Here is a 23,346-nt window from a genome sequence, read left to right as displayed (position 1 = left end):
TGGTTCTGTGGAGACCCAGGCACAGGGTAGTACTGTGTCCAAGCACATCCCCAGCATCTGGCAGCTTCTCGTTCCAGCCCAAGGGCAAGGTGGCGCCCACACGGCAGTCAAGCCTTCCAGCCCTGCACCCCATACACAGTGTCCAAGGGCACGTGACACTGGGTGCCGTCCAGGGCAGACATGTGGGGCCAGACAGCCTCCAGTGAACAAGCAGAGGGAAGAGTCTCTGCCAACAGTGTGTCACTCAGATCTGAGCTGGGCCCTGGGGGCCAGAGCTCAGGAGTCTGCACAGAGCAACTACAGGTGTCCGCCCTGTGTCAGCATCACCAGGGCTCTTATAATGGCTCATTTGTGAATGAGTAATTCATCTCCCCTTGTCTGACTTCATCCTCCTAAAGCTTCAGGGCAGGTACTGGGGAGCCAGCACTCACAGACCTCCACTGACCAGACTCATGGAGCTGGAGCTGAGAAGGCGCAGAGTTGGGTGGGGTGGATGTCACCTGTGCCTGTTGGGACCTCGAGGGGCAGTGGGCAGGCAGTCAGCCGGGTCCTCATGAGAAGACAGCAGGCCCCCATCAGTGGTTGAAACAAGGAGTCAAGGAAGATGTGGTCCCTGCTTGTGGGGGGTGGGGCCAATCTGGCCAAGCAGCTGCTCCCAGTGTTTCTTGGTCAGGTCTCTGAAGACCACTCTCAATATCTGAGTTTGTGTTTCATCTGAATATGTTTTCCTTCTTGATTCTAAATTTTCATAACTTGGCTTGAACTATAGATTAGCATCTGCACCTCCATTCAAGGAGAAAATTGCAAATACTTTGAAGGCGCAAATTATTTAGACTTTAAACTACAGTAAATGATTTTCCCTAAAGAACAAATACTGCTTTGCCTGTAACATTAATTATTTACAAAGAAAGACTGTTCTTTCTCTTGACCACATCTGAGTGTTGGATAGTCAGTAGTTTGGGCTGAACAAATTCAAGTTTTGGTTCATCTGCAGGAGCTTGTGCCATGGCTATGGGTGGAGTTGGAGTAGAATGTTCCTTGAATTAAAACTGCCTTTTTAAATGCCAGTTCTGGCCCAGCCGGTATGGCTCAGTGGTTGAGCATTGACCTATGACCAGGAAGTCGCAGTTCGATTCTGGTCAGGGCACATGTCTGGGTTGCAAGCTTCATTCCTAGTAGGGGTTGTGTAGAAATAAGCTGACCAAAGATTCTCTCTCATCATTGATGTTTCTCTCTCTCTCTCTCTCTCTCTCTCTCTCTCTCTCTCTCTCTCTCTTTCCTTTCTCTCTGAAATCAATAAAAATATTTTTAATAAAAAATAAATAAATGCTAGTTCTACCCTGGCCACTGTAGCTCAGCTGGTTGGAGCATCTTCTCTTACACCAAAAGGTCACTGGTTTGATTACCAGTCAGTCAGGGTACATACCCAGGTTTCAAGTTCAATCCCCAGTCAAAGCAAGTATGGGAGGCAATTGATGGATGTTTCACTCTCGCATCTGTGTTTCTCTCCCTCTCCCTTCCTCTCTCATCTGAAATTGATAGAAGCATGTCCTTGGGTGAGGATTTTAAAAAATAAAATTCCAGTTCCTATCGCAAAGTGGTGCCAGGGGGGAACAGGGCTGTCTGTGCCCACCGGCCTGGTGCCGGTATTGAGGGGTCTCTCCACACAGATGCCCTCCAGGTCATCACGGAAGTGACCTCCATACTACAGCACAGCCTCGTCCGCCTGGAGAACCTCCAGAAGCTGACGGAGCTGCAGCGGGACTTGGTTGGCATAGAGAACCTCATCGCTCCAGGCAGGGTAAGTGACTCAAAAGGTTTTTGAGCTGTTTACTTCATTGTTTTGGTTGAGAAATAACTCACATACCACAGAATTCACCCTTTCAACGTGTGCAACTCAATTTTCCTCAATGTGGAATTCATGGCTTCGTCACTATGGCTGAACTTTCCAGAAGCTTCTCAATAAGAGCAGTGCGCTTTGCTTTGTATGACAGCCTAGTGTAGTCAGCCAGTTGTAGGGTGCTCAGCAGATGGTTTGGAGACTGAGTTAATTGGCACCCAGACCGGCCCCGGGTGACCATGAGGAGCAGACAGGAAGGAGGAAGGCAAGAAGGTGCAGAAGGTCCTTGAACATCGGGGCAGGAGGGCACCGGTGAAGCGCTGGATGGGGCTGTGAGGGGCTCATCCAAGGGCTCAGAGAAGCACACATGGTAACATCAGCCAGGCCCTGGCCCCCCCCAGCGTGCTGTCTGCTTAGGTGGCTATGGGCCCACGCAATGCAGACCTCAATGCTGTCTTTCAGGAGTTCATCCGTGAGGGCTGCCTTCACAAGCTCACCAGGAAGGGCCTGCAGCAGAGAATGTTCTTTCTGGTAGGTGGATGGGCAGCAGTTGTGTTAGGGGGGGCTATGTCAGCGCATTGGGCCAGGTGGGCAGCCTCAGAGTCAGACAGGAGCCAAGTGAGGGTCACAGAACACACTCCAGGCCAGCGGCCGTCCTGATTCTGTCTGTGGATGAGCAAAGCCAGCGCTTAGAGAATTCATGTGCCTGTGGCTGCAGGGGTGTCTGCCCTGCCAAGCTGCCAGCTCGCAGGGTCTTGCTCTCCGGCTTTGACTCTGGGACCTGAGGCCCTCCCAGCCAGTCCCTGCTGCCACCAGCTTTCCTATCACCCACTTCTTCCTCATATCCAGTTAGATCCAGACTTCAGCCTGTATGAGGGGTGTCTGGGCCAAGGACGTCTGCTGGTTTGTGTGGTTACTTGTTGCTTCTAGTCAAAAACAATTGTCTGAATGAAATAAAAGTCCCTTTTGCGCCAGAAATCTCCAGCAAGCTGAATAGACTTGATAACACCATAGAGCCCTTAGAGTTGAAGTTCATCTGACAGTTCCAACCCTGTTACTTGTTTCTTAAATGATTTATCTAAAGCTGCCTGGCTCAGTTCTCAGATATGTTGCTGTACACAAGCAGAGGAGTCTCGGGAACCAGCCACTTCCGGATCCGGGGCCTCCTCCCGCTTCATGGCATGCTGGTGAGTGCTGGGATTCAACTGGCTACCTTAAAGCACCTGTTGGTCTGTTTCTATCTGTTGTGGTTATTGTTTTTGGTGCTCAAACAGCTGCCCTGCAGCCCCTTCAGACTCAATCCTGGGACCACCACCAGCACCTGCAGGACAAGCCCCCAACTCACCTGTTCACCTGCCCCCCCCAGAGTGGGAAGTGTGATGAAAGACCCCAGGCAGGCGCTGGGGCCACTTAGCTGCTGGAGGGGTAGGAGCTGACACAGGTTTTGAAAGACAAAACCAAACCCCCACATCTTAAGACTGTAGCGTTTCTACTTCTTTGATTTGTATCTTTTATATTGACAATTTTGGTCCTGCATGGCATCATTAGTTATCACACACACACACACACACACACACACATACACACCCCGCTTTAATACAGTCAGATGTGCTCTGGCCAGGTGGCTCAGTTGGTTGGGGTGTTGTCCCATATACCAGAAGTTCGTGGGTTCAATTCCCGGTCAGGACACATATCTAGGTTGCAAGTTCAACCCCTGATCAGGGTGTGTGTAGGAGGCAACCAATCGATGTATTTCTCTCCCACATACTCCTCTTCCTCTCTCTAAAATATATCCGTGGTATCCTTGGGTGAGGATTATCTATAATAATAAAAGGGTAATATGCTAATTAGACTAGGTGACTGGATATCTTCTGGATGCCTGACTTCCTTCCAGACAGTTAGGGGGCAACCAGGGCAACCAGGCCAGCAGGGGGACAGTTGGGGGGTGACTAGACCAGCAGGGGGGCTGTTGGGGAGGGGCGGCCAGGCCAGCACGCAGGCAAGCGGTTAGGAGCCAGAGGTCTCGGATTGTTAGGGGCATGTCCCTGATTGGAGAGTGCAGGCTGGGCTGAGGGACCACCCCCACTCCCATATTTCCCCCCACCCCCCGCAGTGCACTAGGCCTCTAGTTAAAAATAAAAAACATGCTACCACTGAGGGGAAGCTATGGGCTGGAGAAGCTCCCAGTGAACTGGAGCCTGGCTCATTTCCTCTGAGTCCTGTGTGAGGTCCCTGCAGTAGTCTCTTATGTAGCATCCAGCTTGCCCTTTGCCCTTTCACCTCTGCTTCCACTCTGTTGCTGGCCAGGGCTGTTAGGGATCCTGCTGGTCTGGGAGCACTTGTCCAGCGTGTCCCCATCCCTACTGTCCCAGCTGTAACATGACACTTGTAATTCTGATGAAGAGAAATTCTTCATATTAATGTAATCCAGTTGTTAGCTGCCTCCTTTGCGGTCAGTACTTTCTATGGCCTGATGAGAGACCTTCATTTGCCTTCCGTGTAAGTGTGCACTCAGCCTGGAACCCACATGTAGGAACGGTAAAGAGAGGCCACGGTCAGAGGTGCCACGGATCCAGAGCATCTGCTTGCAGCGAGTCTCTCTCCCTGAGGCCCGCCAGGCCTCCCTCCAGGGGTCTGTGGGTGGGATCGATCGTGCCTTGCTCTGTCGTGTCTGGCCTGCTGTCTCGATTTCTGCAGCTCAGAGCAGTCCTGCACACACCCGTCTTCTAGGGTGTCTTGCCTTTCCTGGCCCTCAGGGTGCCTCCACTGTCAGCAAGGAGGATCAGTTTGAAAAAGCTCACCTGCCATTACTGGAAGCAGACCCCTGTTTTCATAATTTCATTATAGAAAAAAATAACTGAAAATATAAAATGAAAATTAGTCACAATTTTACCACCCAGCAATAAGCACTGTTGGAATTTTGCAAAAGACCCTTCCAGCTTCACGTGTCAATCGAGGTATTTTGCTGCCACAGTGGACTCACTTTTCCAAGCTGTTTTGTGGCCTGCAGTTTTGCTTAGTGATGCGTCATGAACGTGCCCTTGTGTCCTCTGTGCTCCCACCTCCTCCTCAAGTGGAGGTGAGAGGAGATGAACGCACAGTGGGGAGCCGGCCCATTGACTTGACTAATTCGCTATTCTGCACATTCCAGCTGCATCTAGCATTTCAGAATTAGAAATAACACCATTGTGTGCCTCTCCACACCTCAACCACATCCTTGAAATAAATCCCAAAAGGCGCTGTTTGGACGCAGTGTGCCATTTCCCGTGAGTGTTGCTGCTCCGTGGCTGTCGGAGCACTTGCACCAGTGGACCATCCACTGAGCACATCTGAGGCTGCACCGTCTGCACGGCCTGGGGAGCGCTGGGGATTCACCCTCATCTTTTCCAGTTTGGCGAGTGGAGCAGCCCTGGGATGTCAGTGAGGCTGGCTGGGTCCTTGTTTCCTGGCACTCCCTCTAGGAGGCATTCATATCTATCACTCTGGTCTCCATGATGTTAGCTTTTCATGCACTTTTGTGACAGTTTTTAAGAGGCAAGCCAACCCTCAGAAAAGCATTCCCCATCTAGTAACACCTTTTAACTTTGCCCGCAGTTTAGTTTTACCTTGTAGAATTGAAACCCATCTGGACAGGGATTGTGTTTGTCTTGTTCCTAGAACAGTCTGTGGCACAGTCTTGCTGAGGGAGTGAACTTAAGACTCTGTAGTCAGATCTGCCATCTTTTCCTTTAGGGTTCCTGACCTTGGTATGGGCTCAAAAAGTCCCTCCGATGCCAAGGTTATATTGGCACCTTGTGCCATGGTGTGGGGACTTCTTGTTTTCTGGTACATTTATGATGTCATTTTTCTCATTCAATTAATCTACCTAAATTATTTCATTGGATGTTATTAGATTGGGACTCATTTTCTGCCCATATAATCAGTTTTCCCCTTATTCATTGGACCCTTCTTATTCTGATTTCGAAAGCTACCTTGACCATAAAAACAGCCCTTGTTTTCACACTTGGGCTCTTTCTGGGCATTTTGTGTGTTTCTCATCAGTCCACGCTCTTCTAATTTGGGGTGTAATATGTTACAGTCACTGTCAGGAGAATAAGTTTCATCCCTCATTTGTCCTCCTTTTTAAAAAACTTTTTTGCTATTTTTATGTATTTAATTCTTCCAGTAAAATTTTTAATAATTTGGACAGATTCATTCAAAAAACACCATTGAGATTTCTCTTGAAATTGTATTGCCGTCATATGCCACATAATGATGGGGATATGTGTTTCGGAAATGTGCCATGCTGTGATTTTGTCATGTGAATATCAGAGCAAACCTGCACAAACTTAAATGGCTCGGCCCACTACACACCTCGGCTGTGTGATACGGCTGTTGCTCTTGGGCTATAACCTACACAGCATGTTATTGTATTGAATGCTGTAGGCAACTATAACACCATGTTATTTGTGTATCTAAACATAGAAAAGATACTATAAAAATACTGTATTAAAAAATAAAAGTGGAAAAAATATAAAAAATGGTATACCTGAATAGAGCACTTACCATGAATGGAGATTATAGGACTGCAAGTTGCTCTGGGTCAGTGGGCAGTGAGTGAACGTGAGGGTCTGGGACATCACTGCACACAACAGTGGACTTTATAAACCCTGTACACTGAGGCTACCCTCAATTTATAAAACACGATTTTAAATCAAGCACAAGAAAAAATGATGACATTGAGACGGTAAACACAAGATATATGAGGGTGCCGCCAATGTAACACAGCTGTTTTATAATAAACTGCTTTTTAATCATAGAAAGAGTATACTCTAAAACAATGATGAAAATTATATTAAATACACAAGCCAGTGACATAGTTTATTAAGTATTACATACTATACATAACTGTATTACTATACTTTTATATGACTGGTGTCAGGTTTATTTACACCAGCATCACCACAAACTCATGAGTAATGTGTTGCAGTAGGACAGTGATTGGCAAACTCATTAGTCAACAGAGCCAAATATCAACTGTACAGTGATTGAAATTTCTTTTGAAAGTCAAATTTTTTAAACTTCTTCTAATGCCACTTCTTCAAAATAGACTCACCCAGTCCATGGTATTTTGTGGAAGAGCCACACTCAATGGGCCAAAGAGCCGCATATGGCTTGAGAGCCGCAGTTTGCCGACCACGGTGCTAGGACATTATAACCACTAGGTGATAAGAATTTTTCAGTTCTATTATAATCTCATAGGACCACTGTCATATATACGGTCTGTTGTTGATGGAAGTGATATATGGCAATTAACTTTAAAATTACATATTAACTTGGGAGAATACTAACAGCATCACAACCTCCTGCTACTGGTCATTGCTCATGTTAATTTTAGATTTTGTATGTCCAATGTAAGGCTCCGTGGTTGGCATTCTGTAGGTCCTGCACAGGGAAGCTGTCTCTTCTATGGGGTGATGTGTAATTTGGCTGAACCTAGGGAAGGATGATGACTCTTGGCTTGAGAAACAGAACCATTATCATGTTAAGTTTCTTTCTGATTTGAAGAAATATCAGAAATAACATCATGGACTTTAGCAAAGTTCTTTTGAGCATTTAGAGAAATGATCACTATTTTCCCTTTGATGTTGTGACAAAGTTACTGCTATTATCACCTCCTAATGTCAAACCATCCTTACATTCCTAGAACAACCTTACTTGGTCACAGGATAGTTTCTGTCTGCTTTTAGGCTTGGCTGGGAATATTTAAGTTCTTTCATTTAGTTATTTATAACTGAGATTACTCTGTATTGGTTTTTTGAATCTAACTTCGTTAGGTTTTGGTACCAAGTTTATAAAATGAATTGTCCAACTCCCTATTTAATAATGATAATGCTCAACACTTTCTCCTGTGCTTGATTTTCAGCTAATAGTACTGGACCCACCGGTGAGTAGTTGGGTGCCCTGTGGCCCACAGCTTACCCACCTGGGTGGCAGGTGCCATGGTTGGGGACCCCTTATGCCTCCCATAGCCCCCTGTAGAGTCAGCGTAGACTTGGACAGCACAGAATTTTCACATCACCTGTGTTATGCTTCAAGCTTGTGTCAGCCAGCCCCGCACCTGGCCCAGACTTCTACCTCTTCTTTCACCCACAGGTAGAAGAAAGCAAGAGTGAGTGGTCCGTTCCACACTGTTTTACTATTTATGCAGCTCAAAAAACAATCGTGGTGGCAGCCAGGTAAGAACCTTTCACACCTGGATCCCAGTGGGCCCTGCGAGCCAGGAGTAGGGGCTTCCCTGCCATGAGCCAGAGTTCCCTCTGAGTGGTGAGTGTCATCCCCACAGTTCGGAGTGAGGTGTGCCCCTTGGGCACTGCTCTCCGGGGTGGGGAGGCACTGCCAAGCGGCTTCCTGCGCCTCAGGTTCATGGCCCTCGGCAAGAACAGGCCTGCGAAGACTGTCGGTCTCCAGGGGCACAAGCTTTTGGCACACTCAAGTTAAGGCGCAGTGCCAGCGGGTTAGTGGCAGAATGACAGGGCGGCCAGGCTGGGGCCCCTCCTCACCTGCATCCTGGCCCCTAGCTGTGCAGCGAGGCTGATGGGCCACAGCTCAGGGGCAAATGGCCACTTTCCCTGGTTCCACATCAGATCAACAAAGGGGGGCAGCCCGACCTCTGTCCGCACCATCTGTGCTGTCCCTCCCCTGGAGGAGCCAAGTGACTCCCAACAGTTTATCCTCCTCTCAGGCAGGCATCCACTAGCTCCCACCAGGAAATGATGATCCAGGAAGCAACCAATCTTGTACCTGAGACTTTTTAAAACCTTGTTTTAGAAGAAAACTACCCTGTAGAGAACCCCAGTCCACACACAGGTGCTGCCCTCCCTCCTCCTGCCCCTGGCAGCTCACAGAGGGGTGCAGGTGGGCCACCAGCAGCAGCATTCCTGATCATCCTTTGATCCCTTGAGACAGGCATCCCGGCCTCCTGTCCCCTCTGATTGTGCAGGCCCTGAGCCTCAGCCCTCCCTCCCGTCCCTCCTCTCCCCACAGCACTCAGCTGGAAAAGGAGAAGTGGATGCATGACCTGAACAATGCCATTGAAGCGGCGAAGAGCAGTGGCAACACGACTCTGGCTCTGCTAGGCGGCGCAGTGTGCATTCCCCCCCGCAGTGAGTTCTGAGAACCCCTGCACGGAGGAAGCTTTCCTATAAATTGTTTCCTGTTCTGTCCACTAAGCCCACGTGCTCAAGTTCCAGGTAGAAGGGTGGGCTTTGTTCTCGGCCTGGGCACAAAGGAATAGCTCCTTTGCTCTCAGGGCTCCATTCGCCAGGGTGGTCCTATCCCCTCTGAGCAGATGCCCGATTTCTCCCCCAGGACCCTCCGATGAAGTCTCTGTGGAGCAGGAGTCGGAAGATGATGCACACGGTACCCACAGCTCCTCGGAGGGGCAGGGCCAGCACCGGGCCAACACCACGGTGCACGTGTGCTGGTACCGGAACACCAGTGTCTCCAGAGCCGACCATAGCGCAGCCGTTGAGGTATCACTCACAGGAGCACCCTCTCAGCTTGTGCTTGCTGGGGGAAGGGACCCTGGGGATCCCAGGCAGCAGGCCTGGGCCAGGCCATGGCGAGCTGCCTCCCGCTCTCTCTTTGGGCAGGAAATTGGCTTGGAAAAGTCCCCTCAGGCACAGCAGCCCAGGGTTTTTGCCAGAGCTGTGGAGTGACAGTCACCCTCAGGACTTGAGCAACCCAGTGAGGAAAAAACTCAGCCACGTGTGTGGGGAAGAACAGGGAAACTGGTGTCTCCAGGGTGCTCCCAACAGGGCCTGTCACTAGGAGTCGCTGCTTCCACCTCCACCATCAGGAGCACCCCACACACACACCTCTCAGGGGCGCTTGTGAACAGAAGTGTCCCCTGAGCCTGGGCAGCTCAGCCATCTGTGCTATCCTGTGGGTGCCTGCTTGGTGGTGGAGGCCACAGATGTGTCAGAGCCTGTGTTCCTCATGGTGAGGTTATAGGAAAGAAGTGTGGTACCAAGGAGGGTGGGGGTGCAAAAGGAGGGGGCACTGCAGAGAGGGGTCTGCCCTAGGCCAGGGCTCCCAACTTACCTCGGCACAAGAGCGGCTCAGGCCTACGGCTGAGCTTGGGCCAGGGTTACAGCTTCCTCCCTGGTGCGAGGGCATTTGTGAGGATTGTAGGGGGGGGGGGGAGCTGGCTGTATTCTTGGGGAGCACACCTGCTCCCAGGAGATCCCAAGAGGATGGAGCCAGGAGGGTGATTGCTCTTGATGGGCTGTGGTCTTGGGACCTTAACTAAAGCACTTTTGCTTTTTTCCTGTTAGAACCAGCTTTCAGGCTATCTGCTAAGAAAGTTCAAAAACAGTAATGGCTGGCAGAAGCTCTGGGTGGTCTTCACCAATTTCTGCTTGTTCTTCTACAAAACACACCAGGTGAGGGTGCTTACCAGGGCCCGGAGAGCCTGCCCGTGGCACTGGAGGAGGGCCCACCATGCCCTTCTCTCTCACTTCAATCTCCTTCCCCCACCCGGGGGGGAGGGGGAGAGAGGTGGCTGGGGAATCCCCATGGAACCATGCTCCCTTCTAGGATGACTATCCCCTGGCCAGCCTCCCCCTGCTGGGCTACAGTGTGAGCGTCCCCAGGGAGGCTGATGGCATCCACAAGGAGCATGTCTTCAAGCTGCAGTTCAAATCTCACGTTTACTTCTTCCGGGCCGAGAGCAAGTACACATTTGGGAGGTAACTGGTGGACTGCCTAGTACTCCTGCTCCCACTGGGGGCTGGAGGCAGGTTCCTGGTGCTGGGAAGAAAGGGCTGCACATGGCTTCCTGGGTTTTCACTGGCCTTGTCTTGTCCCATTCCCTCCACATCTTGGGAAGGTATTTGAGCACAAGCCCACTGTCAGGTGGCCAGAAAGTGCCTTCCTTCCCAAGCGGGCATCCTGGCCTTTCTGATGGGACAACTCCTTCTGCAGGTGGATGGAGGTGATTGAGAGAGCCAGCAGCTCGCCCGGAAAGGCTGGGGGCCCTGAGGAGGCATGAAGCCTTCAGCCTAGTTGAGGACAGCGCCCAGGAAGCAAAGCACAGTCAGCGCACGACTGCTCATCCTGAGTCTTCCCGACAACGGACCAGCTGAATGGGTGGGCCTCACCGTGCCATCTGGGAAGGACTCTGTTCCCTGGAAGACCCAGTGCAGTCCGTTGGCCCCGTGGGGCCCTGGCAAGAACACCAAAGTGGAAATGCAGGTCCAGCTCCAGGGTGGCACCAAGCTGGTGCTCACCTGCCCTCTCCTCTTCTAGAACAGGGCCCTGCTGAGAATGGCTTTGAGCAGGAACTAGGGTGGCTCCGAATCACCCACTGCTGTACCCGGGCCTGGCTGCCCTGTCCTTCAGCCTGGATCAACCAGGGGTAAGGCACAAGCCTCAGGTCACAGCTGCACAAAAGCCCAGCATAAGCCACTCTGGTGCCCACCTCACATACCTCCGGAGAAGGGGAAACCAAAGTCCCGTTTGGCCCTGGTAGGGCGAGGGCCTCTAATTTATTGGTACCCAGTTTTTCTTAACAAGTGGAAGAAGAGGTACACCTGCTTGTGCGTGTGGCTGAAAATAAAGGGCATCTTTCTTCGCCTGCCTGCTCAGTCTCGGGTCACTCCAAGGGGGAGACAGGGCTGTCGAGACCCTGCCTGGCCCGGATCCCCACCCACCACCAGTCCGTCTTCATTAAGGTCTTTATTGAAAGTGACAGAAGCCTCTCAATATCCTATGAAAACTAACACCTTAACCTCAGAGTATAAGGGGAAACAAGGAAGTTCGGTTTTCTTAAACAAAAGAAACATCCTGGCTGACACTCTTACTTTGAGAAGACACGGTACCCGACCCAACACCACAAGGCAAATCAACCACCACTGTGGGCCCTGGGTGGGGACGGGGGCCTGGGTGAGTGGGGAGAAGGCTGATCTGCCCAACAGCTTCCCCACCTCAGTTCCAGTGGCCACCATCCTGTGAGCCCAAGGAGGGGGCGGCTATGCCAAGGGGAGCTGAGGAGGCTGCACCTGCCGCCGCCAGGCTGCACAGTTCTCCATGAGTCTTTGCTGCCAGGTAACCTCAGCCAGGCCGGGAGGAAATGGAAGCGGACAGCCCTCAGCACAGGGTGGGGGGCCTTGTCCCACAAGAGGTTCCAAGTCAGCAGTCTGTACAGAGCTCAAAACAGGACCCTTCTCTCCCCTCTGCACCAACAGCAGCTTTAGCGGGTGGACGGCAGGTGGTTTCTGTTGTGTGAAAACCTAGAGGAGAGAGGCCCTGTCACTACCCAGGCTCCAGTGCAGGCCCACAGGCAGCCACCAGGTGGCGTGGGCTGAGGTCAGCAGCACAGAGCAGGCTGGGAGATGAAGGGGGCACCGCCCATTGTAGCCCACTACTGGCAGGAAAGACCACCCTCCTCTCTCCAGCCCTGAAGCTACAAAACAGAAAGGAAGAGAGGCAGAGATCCTCTTCCAGAGTGACCCCTACAGCCCGTCCTGGGGTCCCACCCCAGCTCCCCCTCACCTCTGCACCCGCTCCACCAGGTGAGCCATCAGCTTGTCAGAGATGCCGGGGCAGGACTCCTCGGCCAGGCTGAAGGCGTTCTCCAGCTCCTCCAGCGCCCCCACACCCCCGCCGCTCTGCCTGTGCTTCTCTTTGAGCTGTGGACAGACCACCATGCGCCTGGTCAGAGGCTCACACTGAAGACCCTCAGGCCCTCTCCTGTGACTTGCATTTGGGGGCCCCACTCACGGTCCTTCCACCAGAAAGCCAGGATGGCTGGGTACAACCAGCCTCCCATGCTGTGGTAGGCCCAGCTAACCACAGGACTTCCAATTGTAAGTGACAGCTCAGGGCTCAGATCCAACAGACTTGAGAAAACATCCCAGAAACTAACTCCCAGAGTGCACTGCACAGCCAGACCACCTGCTCTGACCCCCCTCAGCCTCCATGCTGCGGGAACCGCTGACTTGGCAGGAGCAGTTAGGAACAGGTCAACATGGCCCTCCCTGCCACATCCTGACACCTGACACATATGAGGAAGAGCCTGCATGTCTCCCAGTTCACTCCACCAGGCAGCCCAGACCTCAGGCCCAGCTTACAGGGTCAGGACCCCTAAGGGATGCCCCTGCCAGCCTGGGTGGGGCTCTGCCTCTCCACTGGGCTCACTGACCTCCCCCCGAACCCCCTGCAAATAAACACACACACACATGCTCCAAGCAGCTTGGGATATGGTAGTCCTGCCTGCCTCTCCAACACCTGAGGCATCCCCAGGCCCTGCCCCACGTGGGGCCCAGCCTCTAATCCAAGTATTTAAGCTGAGCTCATAATTTCCCGCAGGGTCCATGACAACCAGCTCCATCCAACCTCCTTCCCTCGAATTCCAGGCTTCTGCCCTGTCCAGACGCCCCCACTTTCCTCGGGAAGACTCTGCTGTATCCTGTCCCCCTCCCTGGATTCCAGGTGCTGCCTTCACTCCAGGGTAGAAAGTGGTCACTCTGAGGGCTCTCGGCTGCATCATACTCCCATCGGCAGGTGACACAGATACAGGGTCAATGCCATGAAGCAAGAACTAGACCTCAGGATGCTTCTGGTCACCCTGTATGTTTGTAGTTCAAAGCCATTCTGGGGTCCCCAGCAGGGCAAGGGCAGGCGCGGGGACTTGAGAGGACCATGTTAGGGCAGTCAGTCTCAGCTGTTCCCTGTCCTGCTGCTACAAACCCTGGCCAACAGTTAGACCACTGTCAACTCCAAGGGACCTGGAACCCTGTATATTGGGCACTGCAGCCCCATGCCCCACAGAACCCCCAGCCTAGCCCTCACCTCTCCAAAGACAGGCCGGACCAGCGTGGACAGGCACTGGGACCGCGGCTGCCTCTTGACGGGCTCCACAGACTGCAAAAGCAAGGCCACAGCGAGGTGAACAGGGCAGAGGCAAGTGGGTGCCCAGGGCAGGTGTGCTCCACCCTGGCCCCGTTCCCAGCCTCCTCGAGATGCAGAATGTGAGAAGCACAAGGTACCCTCCCAGCACATGCAGGTCCAGGGCCTGGGGGCCCGCACCTTCTGGGGGCCGTGGAGGGCCGTCCCCTTGTGCATCTTGCTGTGCGGGCTCGGCCGGATGGTTGGAGGGAACGTCCAGATGGGGCCCTGTTCTCCGTCCTCAGCATCTCCATCACTGCAGAGGAGAATGAAGTCAAGAGCGCCCTGAGGGCCAGGATTCAGGGGGAACCCAAGCACCCCCTCCCCACTACTTTCTGAGGCATCCTCACGGCCCTAAATGCTGGGTAGGGGCCCTGCTCAGGCTGCAGGGGCCAGGTGGCCACCAAGTTCCTCAGAAACCAGCACCCAAGCTCCTGCCCTGGAGCAGGGACCCCTCACACGTCACAGCCCAGAGCAGAAGCCCTGCATGACAAGCAGACCTACATGTCCGAGTCCTCAGAGCTGGACTCCTCGCCGTGCCCCTCGGACTTCCAGCGCTTGTAGCGGTCAATGAGCTCGGTCAGGAAGGAGGTCTTCCTGGTATATCGCGTGATGAACTTGTGCTTCAGGAGCTCTTTGGCGGTGGGCCGCTGCAGGGGAGTGGGCAGGCATCACAGGGTGAGGGATGGCTGGGCTCGTCCTTCAAACTCCTGGCGCCTGGACTACAGCCAGCCAGGCTGGGAACGGGCCTGGCCATAAGCTCTGACAGGACCCAGTGAGGGGTTCAGGGGAGGGCAACCAGGAAGCTGGGGCTGGGCTCTACTATCTGCCCCGGGCCAAAACCCTCACTTCCCCAGACCCTGAACAAGGAGGGGCCTAGGGCCCTGTCACCTCCCATTTCCCACCACAGACCTTCCCAGAGGACTGGAACGGTCCTAGCCCACCCCATGTAGCCAGGGGCCTGAAGGCTTACGAAGCGGGGGTCCTTGTTAAGGCAGGCCTCCACAAACTCCTTGAAAGGCTTGCTGTGGTGGCCCTCCAGCGTGGGCGGGCTGTTCTTAGGGATCAGGAACAGGACACGCATGGGGTGGAGGTCAGAGTTCGGAGGCTCACCCTTGGCCAGCTCGATGGCTGTGATCCCCAGCGACCAAATGTCGGCCTGGACAGAGCCACAAAGAACAGTTGCCACCAGAGGCACCCTGGGCCCTGCTGCAGCCACCCTCATGCCTGCCGTGCCCACCTTGAAGTCATAGGCTGACTGCTTGATGACTTCGGGTGCCATCCAGAAGGGGGTGCCCACAAATGTGTTCCTCTTGATCTGCGTGTCCGTGAGCTGCCCCGCCACCCCGAAGTCTGCCAGCTTCACGTCACCTTGCTCTGAGAGCAGCACGTTGGCAGCTGCTCAACACAGGACGGCAGGGCGTCACCCTTTGAGCCATGCAGACCCCCACCCTATGTGCAGCTGCAAAAGAAGTGCCTGCTGGCAGCCACCTGGCCTCCTGGGACACCAGCAGAGCCGTCCCTGGGACCTCGTCTTGTCTCTCCTCCACCCAGCAGGCTAGAGATGGGGCAGATCTCTAGGCCCAAGGGCAGTGCCAGCAAGCCAGGGGCCACCCTGTGCAGCCCCCCAGCCCCAGCCCCGGGACCCGCTTTAGTTTGCCTTTTATGACAGATCCCCAAAACACAGCAATTGCCCTTTCCTCCCAAACCGCCGAACCGGCAGAGCTCCCCCTCACTCCACCACCGAACATGCAGGTTCCCTCACTCCCCAGTGTCTCCAGTCAGACACTCAGAGGACCGGCCCACACCTGATGCAAACAATGTACACTTTTGGCTTAAATAGGGTCCCTTCTTACACTAGGCGCACAGTAGGTGTTTTTCCATATGGAAATGTGGTGCTAAGTTCTACCAGTTACTGGCTGTGTTTCCTGGCAACCGAGCTGATGGCCATGCTCAGGTTCCAGTGGGCACTGGGCTACAAGAGTCCCCACATCCCAGATGCCTAGCACCGCCATCCACGTGCCCATATCAACCTGCCACCTCATGCCCTGGTCTTTCTAGTGTCGCGGAGCTCAGGGGCCCAGGCAGGAGCCGTGCCCTGAGGGACCTTTGATGTCTCTGTGGATCTTGCGCTCTGAGTGCAGGTAGTCCAGGCCCTTCAGAATCTCCCGCAGGATCGTGGCGATGTAGGTCTCCTCCAGGGGGCCCGGTTTCAACTGTGCACAGACCGGACAGCAGGACCTCAGACTCCCTCCACCGAGGCCAATCTGCCCTTCCTTCCACACCACCCGTCACCAAGGCCCCGGCTCAACCGCCAGGGGAGGGTGACCTTGTGCACAGTAGGGCTCCCTACTCCATTAACCACTTTGGAAATAAGGTTTCAGGTGTGGGTCAAGAGGCTGTTTTTAGAGAACATACAATACCTTCACCTTCACTGTAAAGGTAGCCGATGAAAATGGGGTCCCAGCACATTCTAACCCGTATCACTGGGGACACTAACCCTCTGCCCCCTCCCCAGGCCAGAAGATGCCCAGGACCCTCAGCACCAACCAGTGGGGACTAAAAATAGCACTTCATTTGGGCTTAGTCGGCCAAGATAGAGTAGGAAAGAAGTCCAGGGACACAGGTGGGACAACCCCAGAGCACCCTTCGGTCTGGTCCTCCCTGGCAAGCTGCCACTGTTTCGGCCCACACCTCACCAGGTCCAGTGCGGAGCCGCCGCCCAGGTACTCCATGATAATCCACAGCTTTGTGCTCTGGGACCAAGAAATGCCGGTCAGTACATGGTAGTCAGCAGGGGGTTCCCCAGGCCCCATGACATACTCCCAGGCAGGGCTCCGGCCTGTGGGGAGCCCTCCAAGGCATCCAGCAGCCTTACCCGGCTCCCTCCCATCCCACTCCTATGACAGCAGCTTTGCAGATGGAACATGTTGCAGAGTAGCCAAGTCTACTCTGCAACAGCCCATCAAAAACTAGGCTGGGAAGACGGCTGCCCAGCTAGCATTGACCTTGATGTATCCACACAGTGTGCCCTGGGCAGGCCCCCCAAGCTGGCACCGGGCTCTGCTATGGGGCCTCATAAATGCCATCCTATAGGGGCTACCCCAGCCAGGGAGTCATACAGCCCATCCAGATTCAGCCTTAAGCCCTGCCTCTCCCAGGACTCCCCCTCAGGATGAGAGGAGCCTTCCGAACGCCCGCCTGACCCTCTGGGTGGTTGTTTCGGGGGCCTGCTCAACTGTGAAGCTGTGACCATGCTCGCTGTCAGGCCATGCCTCTCCTCCCCATTGTTCCAATACGGGGCAGGTGCAGAGACTGTTGGGTTTAGCCCCAGCCCCAGGGAACCCTGGGCATCCACCTGAGCATGGGCCCTGCCCCAGACACCTTCAGGTAGGAGCCGAAGTATCGGGTGATGTAGGGGCTGTCACACTGGCTGAGCACGGTGATCTCCTGCTGGATGTCCTCGATCTCGTCCTCGGCCTCCTCCAGGTCGATGATCTTGATGGCCACCACCTCCTTGGTGCGGTTGTCGATGCCCTTGAACACCTCCCCGAAGGAGCCCTTGCCAATGCGGTCCAGCTTGGTGAAGAGCTCCTCGGGGTCCACACGCGAGTGCTGCGGGAACACAGGCAGGCAGCCCGTCAGCGCAGGCAGCTCTGCAGGACGTGGGGATCCCATGTGCCAGCAGCGGACAGCTCACCCAGGTCTTTTTGAGTTTCCTCTTTCATCCCTTTTGTTTCAGGAAACCAAAATGCACCCTCCACAGGGAGATCCTCAAAGAGCACAGAGGCCTGGCTCCAGCCAAGGGGCGGAGGCGTGGAGCACGTGGAGGGGCCACAAAGGTCACACCCACTGCCCACCCCCACCGGAGGGGAGGACCAAGTGAGATACAGAGATGGGTTAAAAGTAGGTGAAGCATAAAGATTTTAGGCAGTGATATCATCCTGTAGGATATAATACCACATGAAAACCATGGGCATAGTTAATAATGTATCCTTGTTGACTCATCAATTTTAACAAACACATAAATGCAAGATATGGATAATATGCTAACACCAGGGGAGTGACCAGACCTCTTGCTCATTTTCCTGTAAACCTAAGACTACTCTAAAAAATTCTCTCAAACAAAACACCCAGCGTGCGTGAACTCACCTGGCAGCCACCCCCCTTAGAAAGGGCTTCCCTTCACCACCCCACGCAGCCCTCAGGAAGCTGCACCCTCACTCCAGCGCCAAGCTTGACCCTGGACACTCAGTGTCACAGCAAACTGCCCACATGGCCCTCGGATTTAAACACAAACAGGGCCTGAAAGGTACAGAGCTGCTAGTGCAGATGGTGCCGGGACAGGGTTGGCAGAGGGGCTCAGAGGTCGTGTGGGGGTTGCGTGGAGGACAGCGACAACAGAGAGCTGGCCAGCACCACCCTGGGCACCCCCCAGCTCCTGCCCATGTGGCGTCCTGGGCTCCTGAGAATATTACGCTCCACAGACCATGTTCTCAGAAAGCCAGGGTCGGCCCTGCAGGCCCAGTAACGAAGGAGCCAGGTGCCCACGAACCACATGTCCTTTTGCGGCCTTGTCTGGACAGAGGCAGAAAGGTTTCCAAGCCCCCTAGACCTCAAATCCTGCAGGGCACCCCTCCCTCTGAAGAGGCCACCCCACCCGACCAAAGCACCTACACCAGGGCCAATGTAACTGACAAAAATCACACTGCTGCCTAGGTGCCGACACCAGCCCAGGGAGGGAGTGCTCCTCTCGGCGCCCATGCTCACCTGGGCTCACCCCCGGGCAGAGCTCCAGCCTGGCCCAACCTGCTGCAGACTGAGACACATGTCAATCAGAAACTACCAGTTACTTGCCTTCCTGGGGTTCCTAACCAGGAGGAAGGGGACACACAAAGGCCCAGACCTCAGATGATTCTGGGTACCAGGCAAGCCAGAAGAGAGCTGCAGGTGATAGGTAAGCAGGCACTGCGGAGGCTGGGGCCAGCAGCAGGGTCTCAATTCAGAGCCCTCGCTAATAAGGCAGGCCAGACAGAGCCAGGGGATGCAGCCACAGGCAGGTGCCTCAAGCAGGCCTATGGGTGTCCACTGGCACCTTGACTCAGCCAGTTAAAGAATGAGGCCCTTCTCACTCCCTCACGGAAAACGGCAGTCCAGTGCATGTGGAGGAAGAGAGCCGCAGATGCGTGCAGCCAACTGCTGCCAGAAATCCCCAAAGTCAAGGTCAAGGGCAGGACAGTGAAAGCAGAGGGCAGCACAGGTCCCTCACGCCAGGCTGCCCCAGCCTGCCCCAGCCTCCTCCTCCTGCTTCACATGTCCTAACAGGTGTGTGGCTTCAAATCACAGCTGCTCAGCCATCTTCAAGGTGAGAGATGGGGTCATGGATCACAAGATTAGGACCAACCCCAGGTGGAGAGAATAGCCTCTCATCAATGCATTGCTCACACCGCTGACCACTTGACAATCAACATGACACTCCTTCCCGCTGGAGAAAAAGCTGGCTCTGGCCTGGGTGGGGAACCTCGATGCACCCTGCTCAGCCTTGGCCACGTGTGGAATGTACGTAGTCCAGAAAGGGCCCTCTCTGCCCACTCCTCCCCCACTGACCCACAGTGCCTTCCACAGAGCTTAATGGTGCCCTGAAGACTTGCCCCCAGCCCCAGCTCATGTTGGGGCAGCCCTGTAAGACACCCAGCCCCCAGTGATTACAGTCCAGTTGGTGCCCTGACCTTGCGACCTCTGTCACTGCAAGGACAGTCCTCTCCTAAGGTGGCCGAAGACCCAGGGGGGGACTGAGGCCTGGCAGCACCCTGTCACCACTGCCCTTCTAGCTCTCGGCCCCCCACCCCAAACCACACTCAGGCCTCTGCTGATAACACACCCTCCGCTCCACTGAGAACAGTGTCGCCCTGCACACCCAGCCAGAGCTGAATCTGGTCCACGCAGCCACCCAAAGGAAATCCCAGTCAGCTCGAGCAGAATTCAGAGTGTCCCTAAGCCAGGGTTCCGGCTCAATATGGAAGGGGACCCCCAACCCTCAACTCTCATACTCTGGAGGTCAGTCAACTGAGCTGCTAGGGTGTGACAGGCATAGTCCAGACTATGATGCTGACCCTACAAGCAATCAGGGACGACCACTCCCCCCCAGGGTGGAGGAAAGGCGAGCAGCTCCCCACCGGGCCCAGGCTGCCCTTCTAGGGGATGTAGTGGTTTGGACCAGTCGTCGGCAAACTTGTATCTTCCTCCACCCCCCTCTGCAGGCCCCCTCAATGGTTTCCTTCCTCTGTGGGCTCAGATACAGAAACAAAAAGCGCCAAGCCTTCATGCACATCAGCTGTGCTGATAGATGCCTAAGGACTCAGACACGCCCAGGCTGCATCAGATATACCCAGACAAACCCCGGACTCAGAAGATCTGTCACCTTTTACAGCTGTCAGCAGGATTAGAGATGGAACACGTGGTAGCTGCTCAATATATTGAGGTGGTGGTGACAGCTGTGAAGGAGGAAGAAGAGGGAAAAATAGAAGGGAAAAGAAAAGGGGACAGGAAGGAGAAGAGGAAGATGATAATGGCTGTGGTGACCACTCTTAGCCAAAGTCCCAAGATCGAACTCAGTGCTCTAACCCTTCGCCACTCCAAGTGTGCCCCACGCACCAGCAGTGTCTGCACTGCTGGGAAGCTTGTTGGAAATCAAGACCTTCAGGCCCCACGCCCTACCTACTGAATCAGGAGGTTCCTCTGTACCTTAAAGTTCAAGCTCTAGTTGTCTGCAAACTCATTACTCAACAGAGCCAAATATCAACAGTACAACGATTGAAATCTCTTTTGAGGGCCAAATTTTTTAAACTTAAACTTCTTCTAACGCCACTTCTTCAAAATAGACTCACCCAGGTATTTTGTGGAAGAGCAGCACTCAAGGGGCCAAAGAGCCGCGTGTGGCTCGAGAGCCGCAGTTTGCCGGCCACGGGTCTGGACAATCACTCAGGTCATTCAACTGGCGGTCAAGACTCTTGTTCTCCGAGTCAGCCCTGGTGCTATCAGATCTGGGTACACCATGTGGCAGTGTGCCTGCCATTAGTGTCACCCCACAAAATAAGAGGAGCCAGTAACCACCCACAGCCATTGAGGCCCTGCAGGCAGGTGGCCATCAGCTAGGTGAAGAGAAATGCAGCGTAGGAGCACAGGCTGTAGGGGGCTCCTCAAGAGAAAACAGTCTTGTCAGGCTTCCTGCTACTGACAAAGGCCGAGTCTCTCTGCCCCTGAAAGGACAAAGGGGGCTTCCTTCCTTTGGGGTCCCTTTCTCAGCTCGTCTGCACCCGCCCTCCCTCCTGGATCTGACTGGACACCCCAGGCCGAGCACCAAGTACCATCAGCTCATGGGTACAGAGGCAGCTCACAGCTCCACTTTCTCATTTTGGAACCCACAGGATCTATTCCTATAGCTCTTAAAAATAAGCTGGAGGCAGACTTCTCTCCCAGCATTAGTCATGTAATTTTACCAAATACGCAATGTCAGATATGAATGAAAAATCTGTTGGCATCAGTCAGCAAGCCCTGGTTCCCATCTGTGACCACTGCTGGACCCCGATACCCTGCCCAGCAGCTGCATGTGGCCTTCCAGGTTTCTCCAAGGAGCCTGTGTCTGGAGCTGAACCCTGGCCGAACACAGACACACGCCTCCTGCTCCTCCTGCATTCTGTGCCCATGGATTCCCACATGGTGCAAGCAGCAGGATCACTCTTTCTCAGAGCTCCTCCCAACACTGCAGCAGTTGGCCTGCATTAGCCCAGGCCAGCACGTCAAGAGGAACACCTGCCACCAGGTGGTTTACTCCACTCCAAATCAGCATCACATCACATTTGCGTTGAAATAACAAAAAGGGAGGAGGTCCAGACCATGAGTCCCCATGCACACCCCCCTTCCTGGCACCGACAGCAGGTCCTCTTTCGAGGCAAACTCTGGGCACACTACAGAGGGTCCCTCAAAGTCAGTCGGTGCCACAAAATACAAGAACCAATCCACCAAAGAAGAAAGACAGCAGACAGAAGGCAGCGCCCAGGTCAGCACTCCTAGCCTGGGCAAACCAGGTTCTGCAGACCAGCCTTCTCCACCTCCCCTCAATGAAAATGCTCACACAGGTGTCCTCTGCTTTCTCTACATGCCAACTGGAACACGACAGCTGCTTCATCACATTCGCAGCCTCTCTCATTGCCCATCAGGGAGGGGTCCCCCAGAGTCCCTCCTCCAGCCCAACACGGACAGAATGACCACAGCCCAGCCTCCAGTGTGGACTCTGAACTTCGCTGTCCCTGCAGATCCAGGTTCCCGCCCTGCCCCGCCCTGTTGCTGAGACAGGTCTCTGCACACCTGCCACTGACCTCAAGTGGTTCCCTGTGAGAGGCCTGTGGGCTTCTGCCTCCACCCCGAGGCAGCCCTGTTCCCACCCAGAGCAGCTCCTGAGGACTGCCCCCTCCCCCGCCCACACATGTACATCACAAGGTTCCCCTTGAAGGCTCCTCTTTTCATCTCACACACCCTGGAGGGGAGGGCTCCTCTGAAACCCCAGATGTACGAGAGATACTTATTGGCGCCATAAGATGTCCCCTTGGGACCTCGGACTCTGCAGTCAGTGCTCTCGCCCCAGGGGACCAGCGAACGCGCGCGCACAACCCAGAAACCAACCCTCACCTGGTTGGCAAATCCCCTGAGGTGAGCCATGTCTGCGCGGCCCTCAGACCATCCGCCGCAGCCCCAGGAGGCCCCTGGATTCCGCCTGAGGCTCTGGAACCCGGCTCGCTCGCTTCAGTCAACTGGAGAGAGAGCAGGCCAGCTCAGTATCCCACTCAGGACACACGGCTCCCCAGGCCAGGCGGCCGCCCCCTCCTCCGACCATCTGGGAACAAGCTGGGGGAGAGACAGAGACACTGGGGGGAAAAACACAGCAGCTCGGGCATTGTCAACCCCGGGCATCCCTGAGGCCCTTCCCACCTCAGCTCCCAGCCCAGCGCAGCCTTCAGGCCCGCTCCTCCGCACCGGACCCCGCCCCCGGTGCCCTCCTCCCCAGCCCCACTCCCCGCGCCGTTCGGCCCCCTCCCCAACTGCCCTAGGCGCGGGCTCGCCCGGCAGCGCGCCCACCTCCGGGGGGCTCCATCCCGGCCTCCCCCGGCCCGTTCCGCAGTGCCCGCGCAGGCTCCCACCCGCTGCCTTCGCTCGCCCCGGACACCGGGCCCTCCAGCCCGCAAAGCAGCGGCAGTGGCGGCGACGGCCGAAGAAAGGCCGGCGGCCGAGGCGACAGCGAGGGCGGAGCGCGGCATTGTAGCCCAGCGCGGGGCTCTCTGGGACATCGAGTCCCGCCGCTCGCTCCGGGCCCAGGCGTCCACTGGAGTTGGACTACAAGTCCCGGCAGGCCATGGGGTGAAACGGTGTCGGGGCCCGCAGGTGCGCCGCGGGGCTCGCTGGGACTCCGAGTCCGGCTTTCTAAGCGGCTGTGAACTACATCTCCCGGCAGGCCGCGGGGCGGGGGTGGTGCCAGGTCCTGGAGGCGGAGCCGGGTCCTGGAGGTGGGGCCAGGCTGG

General features: G+C 54.9%; 2 protein-coding genes across 8 annotated transcripts in view; one reads left to right on the top strand and one right to left on the bottom strand.

The window, feature by feature from the left end:
* The window catches only part of FARP2 (FERM, ARH/RhoGEF and pleckstrin domain protein 2), a 94,969-nt gene extending 83,510 nt beyond the window's left edge, over positions 1-11,459 (top strand). The window contains exons 19-28 of one of the 6 annotated variants that reach the window (XM_084892581.1): positions 1,671-1,801; positions 2,303-2,371; positions 2,938-3,027; positions 7,746-7,766; positions 7,976-8,058; positions 8,867-8,985; positions 9,191-9,354; positions 10,159-10,266; positions 10,421-10,572; positions 10,808-11,459. In XM_084892581.1, coding sequence (XP_084748707.1) covers positions 1,671-1,801; positions 2,303-2,371; positions 2,938-3,027; positions 7,746-7,766; positions 7,976-8,058; positions 8,867-8,985; positions 9,191-9,354; positions 10,159-10,266; positions 10,421-10,572; positions 10,808-10,874 — 1,004 coding nt within the window. In that variant the 3' untranslated portion in view covers positions 10,875-11,459. Of the gene's footprint in view, positions 1-1,670; positions 1,802-2,302; positions 2,372-2,924; positions 3,028-7,745; positions 7,906-7,975; positions 8,059-8,866; positions 8,986-9,190; positions 9,355-9,474; positions 10,136-10,158; positions 10,267-10,420; positions 10,573-10,807 lie in introns of those variants that run through there. The other 5 variants (XR_014795767.1, XM_084892582.1, XM_084892583.1 and 2 more) reach the window with 5 other exon arrangements.
* A 92-nt stretch (positions 11,460-11,551) lies between these two features.
* STK25 (serine/threonine kinase 25) lies at positions 11,552-23,098 on the bottom strand. 2 transcript variants are annotated; one of them, XM_084892618.1, is made up of 12 exons: positions 22,969-23,098; positions 22,460-22,581; positions 17,156-17,386; positions 16,471-16,527; positions 15,879-15,987; positions 15,012-15,169; positions 14,745-14,930; positions 14,276-14,421; positions 13,913-14,027; positions 13,676-13,747; positions 12,377-12,513; positions 11,552-12,114 (listed from the first exon to the last, which is right to left on the bottom strand). In XM_084892618.1, exons 2-12 carry the CDS (start codon positions 22,487-22,489, stop codon positions 12,075-12,077), a joined length of 1,281 nt encoding a protein of 426 aa, XP_084748744.1. In that variant the 5' UTR covers positions 22,490-22,581; positions 22,969-23,098; the 3' UTR covers positions 11,552-12,074. The 2 variants fall into 2 exon arrangements, with proteins under 2 accessions (XP_084748744.1, XP_084748743.1); XM_084892617.1 differs by having other exon boundaries at positions 22,907-23,089.
* Between the last annotated feature and the right edge of the window lie 248 nt (positions 23,099-23,346).

The sequence above is a fragment of the Pipistrellus hanaki genome (genome assembly GCF_964339955.1).
Source record: "Pipistrellus hanaki genome assembly, chromosome: 8".
NCBI lineage: Eukaryota > Metazoa > Chordata > Mammalia > Chiroptera > Vespertilionidae > Pipistrellus > Pipistrellus hanaki.
The sequence above is the reverse complement of the archived record's forward strand: the minus strand, read 5'-3'. Positions and strand labels throughout refer to the sequence as shown.